The sequence below is a fragment of the Berghia stephanieae genome, chromosome 5, assembly GCF_034508935.2.
Source record: "Berghia stephanieae isolate SIO BIC M18660-M18661 chromosome 5, UCSD_Bste_1.3, whole genome shotgun sequence".
NCBI classification, from domain to species: domain Eukaryota; kingdom Metazoa; phylum Mollusca; class Gastropoda; order Nudibranchia; family Aeolidiidae; genus Berghia; species Berghia stephanieae.
The window spans coordinates 38,922,933-38,945,419 of record NC_088364.1 but is presented as its reverse complement, the minus strand read 5'-3'; the positions used below and the strand labels follow the sequence as shown (position 1 = coordinate 38,945,419).

Below are 22,487 nucleotides of genomic sequence, written 5' to 3'. Positions count from 1 at the left end.
AATTATTCCAAATATTATGTACTCATCTGACAAAAAGGAAAGAAAAACGAAAACAACAAAGAACAGAAACAAACAAGAATGTCCCATAATGGTTTTTCTCCCCTGAAAATTTTCACTTGAGAATTTTTCTTGTCTATTTCTTACCATGGCTACAAAATCTTGTTTCATTTTATTCATAATTTTATTGTTTTGATTGTTACACCGTTTTCTCCACTTCCCCTACAAATATTAATAAAACATGCCTTTTATTTTCAACAGCCATGCCGATCATTCTTGTCTGAATCAGACACGCAATTCATGTTGGGAGAAGTAATCAGCATGTGTGAGCATCAGTTTCTAAGGTAAGGTTATGGTTATGCTGATTTTAAATTTAAGAAATGTATGTCATGTATGATTGCCTTTTTCCCCCAAAATAACATAACTAAATGAAAAGGATGATTTTGAAATGAGTTAGGATGGCCATCAAGCTCATCCTGATTTAGTATCCAAAGTTGTAATCATTTTCACTCAGTAAATGGAAAGGGAGAGTCCATGGATGAAAAATGATTTCATTTGTCTATGGTTGTTTGTCATAAAGACAGATAGTGGTGATTAGATTTTGCCTTTTTTTTCTAAAGGCACAGAACTAAGATTTTTAAAAATTAGTAATCGATTTTTTACCACTTTAAGATATGTAGATTCCTGTGAATATTTCTTTATTCCATATATAATTTCTTCACTTGTATCTTTTGAAAACCATCCGTCAACAAAATGATACTTTCATTTTTACTTTAAGAAAATAACATGTGTTTATTTTTTATACAATTTTTATTCTTACTAGTCCAAGTTCAGAGGCAGAAGATCGATTCTTGTCCCTTCCAAATTACCTCAAAGCATTGGCTAACATTATCAGACAACTGGATTCAGTAAGATATTTATTTAGTTAAACTATAACAAAATATGAATAACATTAAATTAAGACAAGATTTTTCATAGTTTCTAAGTTAAAAATTGTTAATATTTCACCATGTTGTAGAGTGGAATGTACCATTTCCCATATTTCTATTATTAAATGAAGGATGAAGATTTTACATCATGTATTTCTTTGATCAGTGTAATTTAACCAATAGCATGATCCTCCCATTTCAGTGATATTTTTTATTTCTAACTTTTTTCTTCTCATCCAGATATCCATTTCATACTGTGTAATTCTGGAGCGGTTATTGATTCTTGTTCTTGAAAAGTTCCCTACTGTCACAAAGGCCCAGCAGTACACTTATATCACAACCTGGCTTCGCCTAATGCTAACCATGGCAGAGAAGGCTACTGTTTATCACACTGTTCTCCATGCCACAGGTCAGGATTTGAGAGAAACAACATGCTTTTATAATATATTTGATTCACTCCCCCCTCCCCCCCAAAAAAAAAACAAAACAAAAACAAAACAAACAAAAAACAAACCAGGAAAAAATCCCAAAAAAATAATAAAGCTAAACAAACTTCTTAACTCTACATTTATAAAAAGGTAAGTATTGTCTTTAAACCTAAAGAGCAATAATTTTTTTTTTATTTTTTTTTTTTTTTAAATATACTTTGAACCTTGATACCTTGATTTTTAATTTTTGGTGTAAGTCTGAGGTGTCGCTGATAAAGAACCTGTTTGCAGTAATATTTGATTTCAATTAAATTATAGATGGTTGCTTATAATTGAATATACAAGAACGAAACAAGAGTGGTTAGCAAGAAATTTATCTGTTATCATTAAAATATATATATTTTTTTTTTTATCAAATGTACGACGGAGAATATTTAACTAAAATGAGCATACTATTTGTAAATCTCTGAGAACATGAATAATGGTCATGATTCAGCATATACAGGACCATTTATTTACAGTTGTTTATCTTTACTTAGAAATAGACTAATATGGTAGCAATGCTTTATGTCACAGCTATATTTTTTTTAAATGTGGAAATGAAGATGAGGATGCAATGCTGTGATTTAAGATAAAAAATCTAAAAATATACTGTCATAGAGCAGGTAGAGATTAAGTAATAACGAAAAAATATAAGTTTAAAAAAGCATTCCTCAAAAAATCAGCTAAAAACTAAAAGGGAAAAGAACTTATAAAAAAAATAAATTTAAAAAATCTGCTTTGGCAAACTCTGAATCATGGATCACTTTTCCTATAAATGTGTATATCTCAACTTTTTCTCTAGTTTATCAAGGCCTGATTAGGACATGCTCACATCGCACATCTTATGAATCAGCTCAGACAGAAACAGGAGTACCGGAAGCCATCACAGATGAATATGAGAAACAGATTTCTTACAAGGATTTTATGCCTTTCTGGAAAGGACTACTGAATAGCACAAATACCAAGGTGTTTCTCACTATGAAATATTTCTTTTTCTTGTCCTCGTTTTCGTCCGTGCTTTTAATATACAACTCTTTATTTATTTATTTGATTTATTTATTCATATTTTCATTTGCATAGTTATTTGTGTATTATATTTTTAAAGATCTCAACATTGATAAAAGATAATGTTTTCAGTGGTACCTTTTTCTTTGCTATTGAAGTTTGTAAGTTGTTTAATTTTCTTCCTATTTAGTATGGGATAGATAATTTGATTGCTATAAATACATTTTAAAATTTAAAGTTTTCATTTTAGACATTTAAAAGAATCGATCTGATGTTGTTTATTACATTTTCAGTTTATAAGTGATTTAAATGCTTAAATAAATTATGTCTTTCTGGGTGAGGTCATCTGATCTACCATGGTGAGCGAGAGGTGACTTTTGCTTTTATCCCCCTAGATCAGTTTTCCTCTTCCATGTTGCTTACTGTCATTGTTCTGGATTGAGATTGCTCGGTATGTTATTCCTGGTCTTGGTTCTTGTTTGAGAGGCAAGCAGTCAAATGTATAGTTCCTGTTTTTTAGAGGTGATGTTTTCCTTCGTCTCTATTGTCTCTCTATTATGTACTTTCTACTATTATAGTTATTAGTTTTGAATTTATTGTACTTTGGAAGCATTTGATTGTATTCTTCATAGCTGGCTCCTTTACTTTTGCCTGGATGGGACTTTTAGGAATATCAAAATAGGCATATTGATGGATTGCTTGTGGAATTCTCAGTTCCCTATTTGAACCAGTCTTCTCTGTCTTACTTATTTTTGTGCTTTTAACTTCATATCAACTTTTCCTCTATCATCCTCTTTTTTACTGGTGCTGATATGACCTATAAGTGTCTCAAGCACGTAAAAGCCCTAAAAACTAACAACTAATTATGTCTTAAGGGGCAATGCTTAAATATGCTGTGGAGTATCATTGTGGTGTAAAGTTGACAAATGTTCTAATATGATTGTTTTCATATCTGAAACAAAACATTTCTCTCCAGGAATTAGCTCATGAAGATTTCACTTTGGCGGATAGACAAAACCTTGCAGAAAATATTTATAATGAAATAATTGCCTCGGTTTTAAAGATTCTTTCAAAGCTGGATTTAAATGCTAAGGTAAGATTTTAAGACACAAAAGTGACTGAATACATAATATCATTATTTTAAAATACAATTTTGAAAATATAGATGAGCAAACAAAAGAAGTATGATATGAAACTGAAGAAGAAGAAGAAGAAGGAGAAGAAGAAGAAGAAGAAGAAGAAGAAGAAGAAGAAGAAGAAGAAGAAGAAGAAGAAGAAGAAGAAGAAGGAGGAGGAGGAGGAGGAGGAGGAGGAGGGAGGAGGAGGAGGAGGAGGAGGAGGAGGAGAGGTGGTGGTGGTGGTGGTGGTGGTGGTGGTGGTATCTGAAGAAGGAGAAGGAGGATGAGGTATCTCTTTCTCTCTCTCTCTTTTCTCTCTTTCTCTCTCTCTCTCTCTCTCTCTCTCTCTCTCTCTCTCTCTCTCTCTCTCTCTCTCTCTCTCTCTCTCTCTCAAGAGTATTACCCTTTATCTTGTTTCATTGTCATAATCTTGTTTTCCATCATTGAAATTATCTATTTTTATCGCTTTAAACTGTTCTAATCAAGTGTCAACAAGAAGAGGATAAGAATGACGCTGATGACACATTACAAGAACTGTCATCTGCTGATCCGACATTTGGAATTGCTGCTAAGAAGCCAGTGGATTTCCAAGTATTAATTAATATGGTGGACCTTTGCAGGTATTGTACTAACTTCCTCTATATATATATAATTTTTTTTTTGTATATACTAGTATGCCTTAAGAGAAGAGAATGTGAAGGTCACACTCACTCTCTCATTGTTGTTAAAGGTGATAAAGTTGAATTTTTACTAATTTACACATTTTTTCATTAAGTGAATTTAAAAATAAAATAAAATAAAATTCCCTTTATTCATCACATAGGGGAAATTTGTCTCTAGGTTCTATTCCAAAAGAAGACTGGAATAACCCAGGTGTCAGCCGCAGTGCAGCGCAAATTGAGTTAGGGCAGGATGACTTGTTCAAGGCCACACACGCAGTTGCGGGTGATCGAACTCAGTACCTTTAGGGTATGAAGCGAATACCGTACTGTTGAGCCACACTGCCCCTAAGTGTCAACAAGAAGAGGATAAGAATAACACTGAGACAAATTACAAGAACTGTCATCTGCTGATCCTAAATTTGTGTAATTTCTGCTAAGACGCCAGTGGATTTAAATTGACAAATGATCAAAATATCAATATTTAGGAGCGTTTTGTATACTGTTCTTAAATCTCAGAAATATAAAAGAAAAGGAACAAAAAAAAAACAAAACAAAAAAAAAGTAAAATGCTATTGAGTGCATGTACTATCTACTAAATTCAGACAACAAATAATTACAAAGACCGTTCCACATGGGACTGATATATTATTGTTGTGGTTTGTTGTTTTTATGAATTGTTTAATTTTGTTAGCTTTGTTCACTCATAGAAACCATCAAACCCCAAGAAAATAGTGTTTACATGTGCACTGTCCTCTTGATAGTGTTCACTGTTTTGGACACTACTAAGGAACATAATCTGTAATAAATGATATCCCTAATCCTCACACCGATCTTAGTAAAAATTGGAATTGCAAGAAATATGCCAATGCTACTGTTATAATGTATATATTTGTAAAATTTTCAAATCTGAGTTTTCTTTTTTTTTGCTTATTTTCTCTCCCCCCCCCCCCCCCCACGTTTCCCACCCCCTCTTTTAGAGATTTATTAGTAAATGACCACTGCCGCTTGTTTTATCCATGGATTTACACATTCTGTCAATCTTTGATTGTTTTGGCCACGAGGTGAGATGAGATGTTTTTCAACCCTTGAATTTTTGACAGTTTTAAATAATTATTTCATTTATAAAGCATTAAGCCACTATTTATTTTCCTGGTGGACAATATAATAACAAGGTTAGACAAGGGGAATACTGAGCAGTGAACAATAATGGTTATAACTGCTTCAAAAAAGAGCAAAATACCTAACACAGACATTTTGGGCTCAATATACTTGTTCAGCCTCATGAAGTTTTAAAAAACTTTTTCAACATATATGATTGAAAATTGAACAAAATTTATTTGTTTGCCCAATCATGTGAACACGAGAGAATTAAGACATTTGTATATTAATGTTGGACAAAGACAATATTGGGACCTCATGAAGAGGAGGTGGGGGGGGGGGGAGATTACTAATTTAACATTTCCTATAGGTTGGATGAAGTTTGTGTAAAAAGGATCTCCCCAATAGTGATAATAATAATAATAATAATAATAATAATAATAATAATAATAATAATAATAATAATAGTAATAATAATAATAATTAATAATAATCATAATGATAACAAGATTATAATAATCTCAAATGCTTGTGCTACCCATCAGCCATAATTATTTACGAAATGATATTTTTCTGCATATTTTAAGCTTGAATCAGTAACGGATTAAAATTTCACTGTTTTTCCAGAAATCCACTTGTTAGCGGGCTGTATAAACTTCTCACAGTTGCTGTCACAGTCGCCAGAAAAATAAACTACTTTGAGGTAATAACATATTTTACAAGCGTTATTCTGTAAGTTTTTTTCTTTTTTTAAAAAAGCGACCGCCTTTATATAAGTCAAGAAACTCCTTGTGATATTTTGGGACACATTTCCTCTCAACTTTGTAATAGCTTTATTGTTTCTCTTTCAAACCTATTCTTAATGGCCTAATATCAGGCATCACAATCACATAATTTGATTTGTGATTTGTATTGTACAAATATGGTACACGGTAAATAGGATATAGGTAATATTTGCACAAGTCATGCTAGATAAATGAACTTTTAGCATCTGACAACAGTTATTGACGGACACAGAGCTCATGCTTAATATAGTGTTTGAGAGAAGTATTGCCTGGCAACATATTTCTAACTGTGAGAATATGATAACTTATTTCATAGTTAGATTTTAATGGAAAAATTATCATCTTTTTAGAACTGTTTGAATGTTTCAATGAATTGTTTCATCATTTCAGGGCATGGGAGAATTGGAATTGCCAAAGACAACATTTGAGGAGAGAAGTCAGCCATCAAAAAATGCTGAGAAAATATTGACATGCGAGCTGATCAAAAGATTCTCAAAGGAGGTCAGAAAAAGTTTGACTTATATTGTCTTTTTCTTGTCATTAAGTCGCAACTCTGTGCATCAAACATCTTGACTGTGAGTGTGGTGAGAGTGTAAGTGCCTAATTTTTCATTTTGATTTTATTGATTTCTCAGTCAAATTCAATTTGGCCATTGATTTAAAAAAATATTTTCCATATTCTGATACTGCTTCGAAAAAACGAGTTGATATGAGCATTAACTCATGACTGTGGGACCTGGTATGAGTGCTGTGGTCTTTCATTTGGATAAGGCTATCATTTGGAATAGTTGTCAATCCCTGATGGGCCTTAAAGAGGACTCTGTTTTGTTTTTTTTGATTGTGCATTTTTCATGTAATGGCGACCAGTTTTCACTCTTGCGCATCTCACTGATGCTTTCACAGACATTTTTGCGACATTCTTCTTTAAGTATATCAATGCTATAATATGAAAATGAATATTGTATTGTGAAACTCCATTAACACAAAACAGTGATAACGATTGATGTTTCAGGGTTCTGTTTTTTCAAAATCAAATTTTACGTTCAAACTGGGTCAAAAGTTAGATATATTTCTTTCTCTATATATTTATTGTTCATTTTGTACCTCTTCAAAGAAAGGTGAAGCCTGAAATGTCAACCACCATCTATATTTTGTGATACTCTTTATTTTCATTTTCTTCCAGAGCCATAGATTAAGGCAGCATTTTTGTGTTATTGCAAGTGGGAATTGTTATTGCAGATAATTTTGAAAAGTACATAGTTAAGTTTTTAATTTCTAAAATGGTATGTACTCAATGGTTTTATTCTCATTTGCTTAATTTATTTGTAAAAGAAAGCTAATGTGTTCTTAATGTGTTCTTAAAGTGAGAATGTATTAGTAGTCATTAGGGCCATTAGACCCCGAGCCTAAGTTTATCCTGGTTTTAAAAGGGGTCCTGATAGTTCAGTTAGTAGAGCACTCGCATCACATGCAAAGGGTATTGTCTAGATTTTGTTCTGACCCCCTGTCCACCCAGCAGTGATTAAATAGCTGGGTCTGTTTGATCTTTGCGATTGACCTGTGTCTTATCTAAATGACAGCAAGCCATTGCTTTTGTCCATTTCATGCTATATAAACTGGGATAAACTCCAGCTCCATTGGCCTAATGTCTCTGAAGGACTACTTTTTCTATAGTATGAAATGGACAACAGCAATTGCTTCCTACTCTTTGGATGAGACGCTAGTCTATCACAAAGTACTTTCGACCAGATCTAATAGACCCAACTACCACTGCTGGGTGGCAAGAGGGTCAGAAATTAAAATTTCGACTTCACCCGGGATCAATCTCAGTCTCTTTGCATGTGAAGTGAGTGCTCTACCACTTGAGCTATCGGGTCCCCCAAGAGATTGTATTACCTCGATTGTGATTTTTGTCTTTGTTTAACATATGTTTTTATAAGTCGTCAGATTCGATCACTATATATTCACTACCAGTTGAGATCTTATAAAAAAAAAAACCCTGTCCCCTGAGCCAAGGAATTCGATATTGGTTTACTTTTGCTGTTTTTCTATCCCACTGTATACTTTTCCCCTTTGTTATGTCCTTGTTCTGAATGAGGATAGTTTGTTATGCTCAATCCTTACCCAAATTCTTTTGCTGAGAGGATGGATATTCTAAGTCGCCTTTAGTTTGATTTGAGTTTATGAGTGAATCCCTCTTGGTGAGAACCTGTAACTGTGCATTAGGATAAATAACTTATTTGATCTACTTCTGTACTGTTTGAACTTGTCCATTTTGTCCAACCTTTCTTTGGTGCTAGATGTATAATCTTTAACAATCCCATAGTTTCCTTTTTGTTTTGTTTTTATTTTTGTAAGCTCAGATGACTTTAAAACTGTGTTGAAAACAATTATATATATTTTTAAAAGTTGAAATGAAGGCAAAAGGATGAATATCTCTCTTTTCTGTTTCCATCCTCTCGAATTCTCACCACTTGCATCATATTTTATCTTACATCCTAGCATTAATTAGTTATGATTAAAAATGTCATACCTCACAGGTTCTAGTTCGAATCAAGCAATACAAGGATGATCTTTTGGCTTCTTGTCTGACACTGATCTTAGCTATGCCTAAAGAAATCATTTTAGACTTGATGACTGACATCATACCAGCATTACAGGTACGTTTTTAAAAAAAATATGTTTGCTGCTGAATGGGTACTGTGTTCTTTTGTAAGGCAACAAATACACATTACCCCACTCAACTCCGATGTTAAATGAGTACCTTGCTACATTTTGTGATGGATACTGTAAGAGGACTTTGACAAATAGATGTCCTATAATGCAGCTTGTAATGTAGAAAATGTTTATATTTCTCAAAAAGAAATAGTCACATGTTGCGAGGAACTCTATTTCATCAAGTTTACAAATATGAAATAGACACAAATTTAAGCAGCGAGTATGTATGTTCCTCTGTGTCACTCTATCTAGGTTTCATCTTGGATTTGCGTCTATTTCCAATTTTTAAATCATTTTATTTAGATAACTTTGCTTGCAAGGACAAGAATTTTTAATTTTTTTTGACGATTGTCGAGTGAACTGGAAAAAAATTTAACTGAAAATCTATGTTCGATACCATTCATACTCCAGTTAGAAGAAATTTAAAGAGAAAAGTGGTAAAAAGGAAAAGAATAAATAATTACTATGAGTAGATAAATGAATAAATAATTAAATGAATGAATAATAAATGAATCATTAAATACATACTGTTGCATCTCTCTCTAATCTGGAACTCCACAGTCCAGATGTCTCCATTATCCGGACAGGTAGCCTGGGGACAGATTTTTTCTTCTTTATTTGTACACTTTTGGGACTGATTTCACTATCCAGAAGTCTCTGTAATCCTGACAAAATGCTGGAAACGGAGGTGTTCGGATTGGAGAGATGTGACTGTAGATGGATAATAGATTTATACAACACAGATAGGTTCACCAAGCATCCTGAAGATCATTAATTGCTTCTTCATTCAAGATAGTTGTGGTGCTACGGTTTTGCTAGTGCAATAAATTGCTTTTTTTCTTTCTCATAATGGCTGTGCTCTTATGTGCGCAATTAAAAAAAAAATGACTAAAGGTAGCATTCAATGGAGAAAATACTGCTAAATGTATCTCTTTTATTTTACACCATTAGAAAAAGAAATAGATTATTGAAATAAATTGGATGAATTGATAAATAGATCAATGAGTAGTTTAAAAAGAGGAATTATGAGAAAAAAAAATTGAATCACTAGAATTAATGAGTTGATTGATAAAATTGATGATAACTAATCAATTGAAAAATTAACATATAAATGAATTGATTAATAGAATTGATTCTAAGATGAAGTCTTTTATATCTCAATGTCTTGGATGTTTGTTGTTTCTTATCATTATCTTTTATAAGTTCCACAAATTATATAAACGATCCCTTGTCTACATTTTTCACAATGTATTTATCACAATTTTCACTTTCAATTCTCAGAAAACCTTTGCTATTGGCCTTAGTTACTTACCCTTGGCTCTTGTTGGCTTAGAGGCGCTTGAATCCTGGAAAGAAAACCTACCAAACTCACTTTTGGAGCCTTATTATGCTGATATTCTACCATGTCTTGATCCTTATCTTCAAACTGAGGAGAACGGTAATTGTGTAATAAGTTATGATATTTTATATCTCTTTAAATGTGTACATTATCTCTTCTACACATCCTGTTAATTAAAGAATAAATGTTGAACCTTTTATACCCGTTCATACCTATCAGTAAATGTGCAATATAACCATCATTACACATTCTATTATTTGACGAGGTGGCAGAATGGTTTAGGCATTGCAATATAATTGACCCCTGCTTAAGGCATTTATTTCCTTAAGCACGATTATTTACTCCCAATTTGCTCTTTGGACTTGTTTGATTCTTGTTAACATAATAATAATAATAATAATAATAATAATAATAATAATAATAATAATAATAATAATAATAATAATAATAATATTAATATTAATAATAATGATAATAATAATAATGATAATAATAATGAAATGTTGCAAAAGATAGATTTAAAAAAAAGCATTTTTATAAAACTATACATTTTTCTTTTTTCTTATTCTTAGCCCCTGATGAAGCTATTCCTGATGCAACAGCTCAATTTAGCAAAAAGTCCAAGAAAAGGATACCGATGAGACTCTTGAATGAAAAGAAAACTGTTGAAAAATTGGTGGGAATATGCGAATTAGTTTAAACATTCTCTTCTTTTTTTTCTTTTTGCTTTTCTGATTTGGACTGCATTGTTTTTCAATGGCAACAAACACTGAATCAGTTTAACACATTTATTTCTCAATCCTATTGATTCATTCTACAATTTATTAATTGCTTAAATCATATGAAGATCATATTTTTGAAGTTTTGTAATTCATGATCGTATATTGTTATTATATCACGATGTTTTTCTTCTTCTTCTTCTTCTTCTTCTTCTTCTTCTTCTTCTTCTTCTTCTTCTTCTTCTTCTTCTTCTTCTTCTTCTTCTTCTTCTTCTTCTTCTTCTTCCTGCTTATCATTTATTGTTCTTTTAAAAATAGATATTTCTCTTCTTTTTTTTTTTTAGTATTCTTTTATATATCATTTAAATTATGATGAATTGTTCATTACTTTTCAGACCTCAGAAAGTCTGTTGTCAACTGTGAAACACCGCATCCTTATCTATCTTGGATCCTTGGGAGGAAGCACCAATCATAATTTACTTGCTCACACTGACCACATTATTAGTGAGGAAGCAATTGCTTGGGACTCAAAGGAACATCTGCGTTTTGACTTTCCATTCTTTGATATGAAACCCACCATCTACTTTGGTAATTTTCAACAGTTCTTACCCTAAATAAAATAACAACTAAACATTTTATGCTGTAAATTATTCTAAATAAAAGGTTCAATTTGTTTATCGTCAAAATTATCAAAACAAAAATAGCCCACGTGAAACCTTTTTGTTTTCCTGTTATTTCTGATATATTTCTTTGTTTTTTTTTCTTTTCTTTTTGTTAGTTTTTTTTCTTCTTTAAATCAGTATCCACAATGATGGAGATTCACAACAAAAATGTTAATATACGAAATGAAATCTAATTTAATTTTCCTTACAAAACTGATTCCAAGAGTATTCTTGCTATTAATTGAAATATTGATGGCATTTGAATACAGTTGGTGGTGACTTCTGTACAGTGCAGGGATTTTGATTATTATTATTATATATAATATAATAATTCTCACATTTTTCGACTTTAATAATAGTATTTAATTTTTTTTTTCTCTCAAATATCCAGATCCCTTTCTGCCTAGAATAGTCCATCTGGCTCGAACATCAAGTGACAGGCCAACAAAAGTCGCAGCATGTGAGCTGCTTCACTCTTTGATCTTGTATGCAGTTGGGCGTGGGGTGCAGATGCCTGGAGAGGCCCAGCAACGCTATCCCATGGAGCTTCTCTACCAGAAACTGTTCCCTCCCCTGCTCAGCTTGGCATGTGATGTGGAGCAGGTAGAAAAGAATGGAGAAATTAACTGTGAAAATGACATTGGTGGGAATTTTTTATTGTGGGGAAATGATTAGAAATAAAGCCTTTATCATTATAGAATCTTCAAACGGATCCCAAGAACAGGTTATTTTCAACCAGATCTCATAATTCTGGATGATTGTGTCTCGAGATTTTAAAATGAATTCCCTTTTTCTTTTTCCCATTGCTAACAGTTTTGATTCCTAGATGAGAAATACTTAATATGAATGCACAGACTGTGTGTGTTACATACTCTGTTTTACTACACATTTTATTATTTTTAGATGGAACAATTTGATTGTTGTTTTTAGAATTTATTTTTTTTTAAATAAAAAAAAACCCTTCTTATTTTGGAGAAGGAGGGGGGGGGGGGGGGGGGGGTGGGATGGGGGTGGGGGTGGAACGCTATCAATCTTTTGGTGTTCAAGACAATTCATGTTTTACTTAAGTGTTGATCTAAAAGCGAATAACATGTTTCTTGGGAAGATATTCCTGTTTACAACTAAACTTTCTGTGTAAATGCATTAAATAAATTGTTGATGGAAATTTCTCTAGTCCTATGATTAAAAAAAAAGTTTCTTTGCACTGTCTACTTTAGGTGTGTCAAGACCTTTTCCGACCTTTGGTAATGCAACTGATTCACTGGTTCACCAGTAACAAGATGGCTGAAAGCCCAGAAACCATGGCTCTATTAGACACTATCTATGTAAGTGTCTGAATTAACATTGAAGTCTATACAACTGATTTTATCTTTTATGCTCTTCAAGCATATGATAAAATTTGAAACCTCCTTTGTGTATGTAGGTAGATACATTATTTCATATTCCATCATTGTTTTCTTCCTACTTTTATTATGAACATATGAAAATAATGATTCTTTTTAAAAATAAATGCTGGAAATCAATAAATTTGTCAATCTGAATAAGAAAAAAAAAAGATGCCAATTTTAGATCAATTGCCCAATCTTGTCACAGGTGACAGAATTGTTCTTTGTTTAAATAGATCATTTTTGTTATCTTGCTGTAAGATGATAATAATAGTGACAATAATAATAATGATAATGTACGTTAATGTAGTGCTTGCTATCTTCTGATGCAATATAAGCTTTAGGCACTTTACAAAACCCATCATTAGACTGTTAGATTTAGACATATATCAATCAACTTGTCAATAACATCAACACACATCAATAATAGGGTTAGAAAATAAACAACAAATATTATAAATGTACACATTCTGAGAAATGTTTGCTAAAATAATGTTTTCGCGTACTTTTGAATGCCAAGGGATTTGGAATTTTTTTTTATTTCAAAGGGTAAATTATTTCAAATGAGGGGTCAGGGGACGCAAAAGCTCTTTTACCTACCATTTAATTTGTTCTCTCGAAAACACAGTAAGAACAAATCAGAGGATAATCCTAGGTTTGAAACGGGATTTTTATTGTACCTACCACAGTTAAATAGATCATTTCTACTACGCGCAACTGTGATTTAAATTAAATACTATTTTTTAAATATACACACACAAGTTCGGACTAGAGGCCAGAGGTATGGTCTATCTCAATTTATCAAATTAATATATAAAGTGTCGCTATTGGTTCTTGGTTGTATATTTTTTACATTTTTGTACATTTGCATTTATATATATAGTACATTGTCGCCATAGACTCTCAACATTGTGTTTATATATTTTTATGCATGCCACATCTGTAAACAAATTTCCATTTTTTCAGATGAATAAAGTATATATTATTATTATCATTATTATTATTATTATTATTATTATTATTATTATTATTATTATTATTATTATTATTATTATTATTATTATTATTATTATTAGTCATTATAGCGAAGTATGTAAAGAATTTACTCTATTTCAATTTTATTACAGGATGGAGTGATTCAGCAGAGTGATATGGCCCTAAGAGACTTTAGTGCCAGATGTCTGAAGGAATTCTTACACTGGTCCCTTAAACAGATTTCTAAAAAGGTCTTTTTCTTTTTTATTATCACCCGTTTACTGATCTTCCTTCCTCACATGAATTACACGTGTGTCAGCTATCATTCAAGTGTGTATGTATGTATGGATATGTGTGTGTGTGTGTGTGTGTGTGTGTGTGTGTGTCTGTGTGTGTGTGTGTCTGTGTGTGTGTGTGTGTGTGTGTCGTACAATAATTTTTATTTTGAGAAAAAGACTGAAGTCAGCAGTTACATTTGATTTTTTTTTATTACATAGGAGTTGAATCGTGCCTTAAGCATTTATTGGAACCTATTTTAGAAAACTCACAAATCGATTTAGTTACCTAGTCTTCATCAAAATTTTGGGAAATTTTGCTATTAATAACATATTTTTGTTTACGATATGAGATAAAAATCTTGATTCATATCTATGAAAATGTCAACACAAACGGTCATGAGCATAACATTATATAAATCAAAACATGAAAGAAATGTGGTGTAAACAAAATTCACTTTAACACATTGTGTGTCTCTGACTATATAATCTCAATTATAGATGGTTTGCCAAAAAAAAAAAAAAAAAAAATGACCAACAATTTGGTTATTTTGATTTGATGAAATAAAGATTCAATAATTTTCTATTGTTATTTTTTTTAGGCTGCTAAAAACAACCCAATCAACGCCAAGTCAGTCATGAAAAGAATGTTTAGTTTTTCTCTACACCCAAATGCGTTCAAACGTTTTGGAGCTGCCCTTGCATTCAATAATATCTACATGGTTTTCAGGTAACGGAAACATATGTAATCATAATTTGAGTACTAAGTGATCTGTGATAGAAGTTAAGTAATTGTGAAGTCAATTAACTAATTAGAGTTATGATTTGATGTCAGAAACAGTAAGCACATGTATAATCATGTAAATGTTCCTTCTCCTTAAATTATATACTTTTTGGTACTCAAATTAACTAACATCTCATTACAACGAGTTAGCTAAACAAGTATGCCAGACAAATCAGCTAGAGTCATCTGAAACTCAAAAATTGCCAGATATATTATAAAAAGAGAAACTGTCTGAACTGTGTATAATTATACAGGGTCAAATCGCCTTCAATGAATGAGAATCAGAAAGCAGGAGAGCTACACATATTTCAGCCAAGAACTGGTCATTGTTTGCTCAACAGAAACAGAGCAGAATTTGAAAAGATCATCCTTCATACTACAGATGTTATCAAACACCATTTGAGACACTGTATACCACCCACCAGAATGGGCGTGTCTCTAAAAATATAGAGAATAGCTTCTTTACCAATTGAGAATTATCTCCATCAATCTTCTGTAGGGCTATTGGCAACTCTATTCTTAAAAAGTAGTTGATGGATTATGTTGATGCTGTGTTTTGTTAAGACCCCCCCCCCCCACCCCCCTCCCCTCACCTTTTTCAAAAATAGAGATGAGTAGATACAGAGATTTGCTTAGAAATTAAAGGATGTAAAAGGTGGGAAAAGATTATAACAAAACCATTGATATTATGTTTCAAATATTAACAGTTATTGATTCAAAAGTAACCTGTTTTTAATGGGAACATGTTCTAATAAAGAGAAATAATTTTCATGCGATGTCTAATCCTATCTTCTTTCTTTCAGGGAGGAGAATGAACTAGTGAGCAGATTTACATTTGACATTTTGGTTCACTTTGTGGACAGTCTGGCCATGGCTCATAAAGACCCTAAATATCTAGGTACATACTTCTTGACTAACTAGCAAAAGTTTCGTACATATAGATAGCTGAATGGATAAGACATCACACTAACACCTGATGGGTGATGGGTAAAAGTCCCCTAAGGGTGAGGGAATGCTGGCGGCCTCTGAGCCAATACATTTTTCACCAGTCCATAGACTAAATCACCCATTCTTTCCATGTGCCTTTTATCCTTGTTCTGGAATTGGACCATTTGGTTTCACCTGGGCCTTGTCCGGAATCATTTTCTGAGAGTGAAAAAGATGGATTATTTTTTGTTGTGAGAAATAATTTTTTTTGGGTTAATTATCTCTACATTTTATGTTATTTTTAGGTTCTTTACTATATTTATTATAAAACTATCTAAGTGTGTCGTTTTTGGCTGGCATTCTGCAGCATTGTCAGTGATCAACTTTTAGATGGGTTCATACGGGTTCATACTTGCTACAGGGATATATTGCTCTTGGATCTAATGATTTCTATTGAACATACACCCTTCGTTTTAGTTTTTTCACTTGGTGTTTGTAACCTGAGTCTAAATTTTTGGACTATTTCATTATCTTACCTTATATTGCTCTAAGTTTAATAGTATCGTAAGCACTGTGAATTCCTAAAAACAGACAAATAAACACTTGATGGACCAGATTCAAGCCCTGTTTAGGCTCTCTTTTTGTCTGTGGCCTAGAAACTTCTTGCTCACATTGCAGTGCACACTGTGGTCGATACCTGGATTATCCTATTCTCTCTTAATGAATCTGTCAAATGCACTATATTAAATGTTCATATTTATTACCTAAATGTCTGTATATTCTGTATCATTTGCCTTTTTCTTTAGGGCAGATATGACCTCTAAAATATTGCAAGGACTGTTTAAATTTTTAAACTAAACTTACCCAACTGATTAGGGTACGTAAGACAATATTACTTGAACAAGAAAAAAAAAAAGGAGGGAAAAATAGGTTAAACAAGTTACAAATAATATCAGGAGTCGAGCAAATTATAAAATACAATATACTCTATTCTTTACTACATTATGACTTGGTTGTTTTTCTCAGGCACTCAAGAGCAATGTGTCAATGCTCTGATTCATTTAGAGCGCATTATGATTGTAAAGGCTGACATGCTGAAGACCGACCCTGGAGAAAAACAAAGGCCTGAACCTAGGTGAGATTATATTTGTTTGTTATTTAAACGTAATTAAATTACGTTTACGTTTACACATTAAATTTTAGTCAACCTACTTTACTGAAGGCCTTTCACTTCTTCAATCTAAAAATTCGGAAGTTCTCCTCATTCTCTATGGTTTTCAGCTTTAGGTAATTGTAACATCGTCATTCAAGGTGAAGAAGAGCAGACTACTTTTTATTCATCTGATCTCTGCTCATACACTTTTTTGTACGATGAACAGATTAAAATTGCCTCTAGGAAGTCCATGAAGTACACACATAGAGTCTATGCTTATGGACTCTCATGTCACAGTGATACCGTTGATGTTTTCAATGTTTTTTTAATATTAAATATTAATTTAGTGGTGAGGGGTGCTTTTTTTAGGTCTAAATATAGAATGGTCATAATATAAAGAAGAAAAAAATGCTGTTTATATACATATGTTTGGGTCCCTATGGGTTTAAAGAGCAATTTTTTCACTTTTTTACGTGTGATTTAATTCATCACTTGTCCTTTATAGCTCATGGAACAGTCGTAAGTTGGAATATGCTGTGCGCTGGCTTACCAGACAATGTGGACGTCCTGAGACAGAATGCCGACATACTAGTATGAAGATGGTCTTCAAACTCTGTACTCTTTTACCTGGTAAGTTTGAAAATGACTCAAATATGATAAAATATGAGAATTAGAATAATTGATGATTTGGTATGATCAAAAATTTTAAAAATTGTAACATTGAGGAAGTAACCATTTGAAAAAAAATCTTAGATGATTGTCAGGGGCATTATTTGATATGGCAATATAGACTAATTGCACATTTTTTTCACCACAGTAAAATAACAAGAACAGTGTTCTGTAATGAAAAGTTGAAAATAGCAACCTCTTAAAATAGAAAAGGAGTCATTTTTGTCTGTCAAAGATAATTAAAATGAAAAATGGATGCAACATGATCATAAGATAATCACGAGACATTAAAGCCGAAATGTTCATTGCATGCAGAATATTCTTTATTTCACTACACTACAAACACATATAGCTATTGTATGATGATATTTAAAAAAGTGTTGAAATAAAAATCAAAATCAAAGGATTAGATTTAGAATAGAAAAAAGTGGTTTTAAAGATTTTCACGAAGCTATGACAAAACTGGTTTGAAGAAAATTATTTAAATGGAGAAATTCAAAAACTTTCCTTTTTAAAAAAATGTTAAAGTTTCTTCACTAATTTGTTGTTTACTTGATTGGAGAATAAACCAATGTATTAAGAGGGTCCATGAAAACAACTCAACTGGCGAAAATATAACACACCTGATTCAATAGCAATGAAAGATGGAACAACTCTCTGTACTGTGAGAGAAACTCTGAAATGTGTTTGTTTAGAGCCAGGATCTTACATACCTCCCTCAATTTTTCTTTTTGGTATATGGGGGATACCTGAAATCCAAGATGTACACTAACTTCCAAGAAAATCTTTTGAAAGTCAATAGAGGGCCCTAACCCTGGAGTGTACCAAAGAACAATAGGTAACTGTACCAAGAGAATCAACTTTTCTCTATTACACAATTTAACTTTTTTTTTTTCAATGATAATGTAACAATTACATTACATTACACTTGCTTGCTTGAATTCAGTCATATTTGTTAAATCTTTAGCAGTTGTTTTCATGAATGTTAAGATAATATAATAATAATAATAATAAATAATAATAATAATAATAATATAATAATAATAATAATAATAATAATAATAATAGTAATAATAATATTAATAATAATAAAATAATAATAATAATAATAATAATAATAATAATATAATAATAATAATAATAATAATAATAATAATAATAATAATATAATAATAATAATAATAATAATAATCATGATGATGATGATGATGATGATGATGATGATGATGATGATAATAATAATAAAAATAAATGATAACAATGATAAATAAACTCTGTCCATCCAAAAGGAAATTGGTTTTGCAAATGTGAATTTCAAGAACGAATAAATAAGCATTTAACATGTATTTGTATAATTTTGTAATGAAACAATGAACAAATGGAAATAAAAGCAATAGTAGAATTAATAGTAATATATTGTCTCTGACTTTACAAGAAATGGGAAAATCTGCTGGATTTTAAAACATTTTTTTTGCCTGTTTAAAAAAAATTGATACATTTTGTATTTATTTATTCTTATCATAATTTTTATTCTTCGTAATGGCTTGTGAAATTTTGAAAATATTCTATCTCGCTCGGCAAGTTTTGTTTGTTTCTGTTAAATAAGTTCGACAGTATGAATATGTACTGATTACCTAAATTTTCTTTAATCAGACTCTCAACAGGAATAGCCCTTTTCCCCAGGACTCCCATCAATGTCAACAAGATACCTACTATTTTTTATGTTCTTATAATTGTGTCTATCATACCATGATTTTAGTTCCATCTTTTTTCCAATTCTAGTTATTATTTCTCTTATGTTTAATCCTTTGTGGTTATTGCTTCATGTTATGTACACTACCTATATTATTTTGAATCACATGTATTGAATGGCGTTGGACACGTTTGTTGTAGTCAAAACAAATTGATCTTCAACACAGTTTGCTATGTCTAATGAAACATGATGATTTTTGACTTTATTTTGATCCCATTTTTAAATGCCATCAGGTAAAGAATTGAAATTTATAACTCTTTGTTTTGACCCCCAGGAATTAAATCCCCATCTGATTATTTCAAAGTTTTATACAAGAATGGAGGTGCCAGGTATTTCATTGAAAGGTAATACTACAAAATAATTACTGTACCTGAAAATGTCACTTTGGGAACGAGAAACAGGTTCTGAATTCCAAATGCAAAAGTACAAAATACCTTTTATTCTAGCCCTCAAACAATTTTAACTACGTTTTTTTTTTTGTTTTTTTAAATTTTCATGCTTGAAAGAAATTCATTTTTGATGAAACCTTTTTTTTTTTAAACAAAGAAACATAGGTTTTACCTAAAAATAAAAGATCTAATGTGTAACTATATTGATGTTGTATATTAAGAAAATAAACAAACATCTTTAATCTGGTCAATCATAATCCAACCAAAAGCTGTGGTATTTTGATTTATTTATACTGTTATTAAAAAAAAATTATTTTAGTTAAAAAAAAAAAGATTTGAGACATGATTAGCTCCTTTCCCGCTCTTTTCTCTTCAAGGATTCATCATTTCTAGTAATGATTCCTTACTTTGAGAATATGACATGATTAAAAAGACCTTAGAAGTAGGGTTTTTAAAAATGTTTATACTCTTCTCCATATTTTATTCAAACTGTATTTAACCAATTCATTTCTATTCTAAAATTTAAAATCTTGATTTAGATTTGAAGGCGGAGGTGATGTTACGAAAGGAATTCTGGCAGTTCCCAATCTATCAAGTGTTAGTGGACAATTGACCTTTTCTAAGGCAGTGAAATGGATGGATAATCTCCTAGCTGCTTTAGACTGTTATTGTTGGCTGTTTGATCAAGATCTCTTGTCTCCTGTACAAATATTCAGTGGTATGTAGTCTGTTATGTATTTTATAAACTTAATCATTGTCATCATCATCACCACCACCATCACTACCACCACCGCCATCATCATCATCATCATCATTATCATCATCATCATCATCATCATCATCAACATCATCAATTCTTGTTCTAGATTACACCCCCCCGCCAAAAAAAAAAAAGCAATAAACACCCACCTATCGTTTTTGTTTCTCTTTCCTGGTTTTGTCATCCTGCCATGACGTGGCTGCTTCAGAAAAAGGATCAGATCAAAGTCGTGTTTTTCAGAGCCTTTTATTCTTTTTGGACAAAGTGGCATTGAATGGGCTGGATGTTTTGGCGTCGAAAGGCTCACAAGTGTTGCTTTTTACTCCCCTGGAAATAGAAGAATTTTCAAGGTAAATGGATTGTCATATTTACACTTATGAAAGGCATTTATACAAATATGCATCATGTTCAATGCTATTCTTTATGTTAAGATCACAAAGGGGAATATTATTAGTAGTAGTCCAAAAATAAATATATGCATTTTAACAAGAATAAACTGAAATGAGGAAATTGTTGATAATATTTTGTGCTTGTAATATGCACTATCTATTTAACCTGGGATGGGTCTTTCGACATTTTGCCCCTGTCCTTGTCCTGGAAGGAGATTACTTGGGTTTGCCCTGGTCCTTGTTAGGGTCCTTAGCCGAGCATGAACAGCCAAATTTGTGTTGCCCTGCGTTGGGGAGGGGGGGAGGAGGAGAGAGGATATATTTTTAAACAAGTCTTCCTTGTCATGCCTATTCTTGGCAGTCAATGATCAGGATAATAAAAAATGATTTATATTTACATTTTAAGAAACTTCTTCTCAATGAAAGCATGTTTATATGACTCAACTTTTATAATTTAATCTTTGACTTCTTTATTTATTTTGGTAATTTATTGCAGGGGAAAATGTACCTTGATCATCCGGTTGTGGAATTTTTTGACAATCCTCCTAAGAAAACATGCAAGTAGTATCAACAAGGTGATTCAATATTGATCTATGAAGCAGTTTTCTATTCAACTTTTATAAGCTTTAAAAATAAAAATCCAATATGGTAAAAATTACTTAAGTGATCCTTCAGTGCTGTATTTGTTGGATTTTATTTTACATTATCACGTAGATATGATTGTTTTCATTATGTTTGGCGATTTGTAAAATGGTTTTTATGAATGTTATATGTCATGCTTTATTGTGAATATATAATGACTTACTTGACTTACGCCTCTTGGCTCCTGGTGAAGCATAGGGCCTCAACAGCAGTCTTCCATCTTCTTCTGTCCTTTGCACAGACCTTTGCCTCATTCCAAGTAAGATCGGAGACGCACAAAGCTTGGTGAAGGCTTCTCCTCCATGTCTGTTTGGACGACCCTGTTTCCTCTTTCCCTTTGGGCTCCATTCGAGAGCCTGCTTGATTATATTACAGGGCTCTTTCCACTGGGCATGGCCAATCCATTGCCCTTTTCTGCATCTGACTTGGACACCATTTGCTCTGGTTTGTTCTTGTCCACAGGTCAGCATTTGGCACTTTGTCAAACCATTTCAACTTGAGGATTTGTCGAAGACAGTGATTGACAAAAGTGAATAACGTGCTCTTATTGAGCCTTAAATAGGATAAGATCATATCTAGAAGGCCTATCGAGCCAGATTAAATTTATACCGTTTTCTGTCATCTTAAATAGACAGAGATAATTGCTTATTACTTAAGCTGGATAATGAACAAAAATGAATATAACAGTTTGGAAGAAGAACAAAATACCAAATACGGAATGTTTCAGGCTCCAGTTAATAACAAAGACAAGATCCTATTACTTACGGACAAGACATGCCAAATATTTCTCTGCCATCTGTCTGGATTTTAAGTGATGTAGTAATTTTTAAAAATTGTTTTTGTTATTAGCTGAAGATTAAGACCGAAACATTACGAGTTTGGTAT

The 22,487-nt window shown here is 31.9% G+C and overlaps 1 protein-coding gene across 2 annotated transcripts in view; it reads left to right on the top strand.

The window, feature by feature from the left end:
• Positions 1-22,487, top strand: part of LOC144972887 (DNA-dependent protein kinase catalytic subunit-like) — a 108,187-nt gene that overhangs the window by 18,592 nt on the left and 67,108 nt on the right. For both annotated transcript variants that reach the window (XM_078914670.1, XM_078914671.1), the window contains exons 14-37: positions 259-341; positions 821-905; positions 1,167-1,335; positions 2,199-2,362; positions 3,378-3,494; positions 4,006-4,139; positions 5,159-5,242; positions 5,907-5,982; positions 6,455-6,565; positions 8,604-8,723; positions 10,063-10,219; positions 10,693-10,796; positions 11,235-11,427; positions 11,893-12,104; positions 12,719-12,826; positions 14,014-14,112; positions 14,739-14,866; positions 15,724-15,818; positions 16,874-16,982; positions 17,506-17,630; positions 19,697-19,766; positions 20,351-20,529; positions 20,780-20,921; positions 21,457-21,535. In XM_078914670.1, coding sequence (XP_078770796.1) covers positions 259-341; positions 821-905; positions 1,167-1,335; positions 2,199-2,362; positions 3,378-3,494; positions 4,006-4,139; positions 5,159-5,242; positions 5,907-5,982; positions 6,455-6,565; positions 8,604-8,723; positions 10,063-10,219; positions 10,693-10,796; positions 11,235-11,427; positions 11,893-12,104; positions 12,719-12,826; positions 14,014-14,112; positions 14,739-14,866; positions 15,724-15,818; positions 16,874-16,982; positions 17,506-17,630; positions 19,697-19,766; positions 20,351-20,529; positions 20,780-20,921; positions 21,457-21,535 — 2,943 coding nt within the window. The remainder of the gene's footprint in view (positions 1-258; positions 342-820; positions 906-1,166; positions 1,336-2,198; positions 2,363-3,377; positions 3,495-4,005; positions 4,140-5,158; positions 5,243-5,906; positions 5,983-6,454; positions 6,566-8,603; positions 8,724-10,062; positions 10,220-10,692; positions 10,797-11,234; positions 11,428-11,892; positions 12,105-12,718; positions 12,827-14,013; positions 14,113-14,738; positions 14,867-15,723; positions 15,819-16,873; positions 16,983-17,505; positions 17,631-19,696; positions 19,767-20,350; positions 20,530-20,779; positions 20,922-21,456; positions 21,536-22,487) is intronic.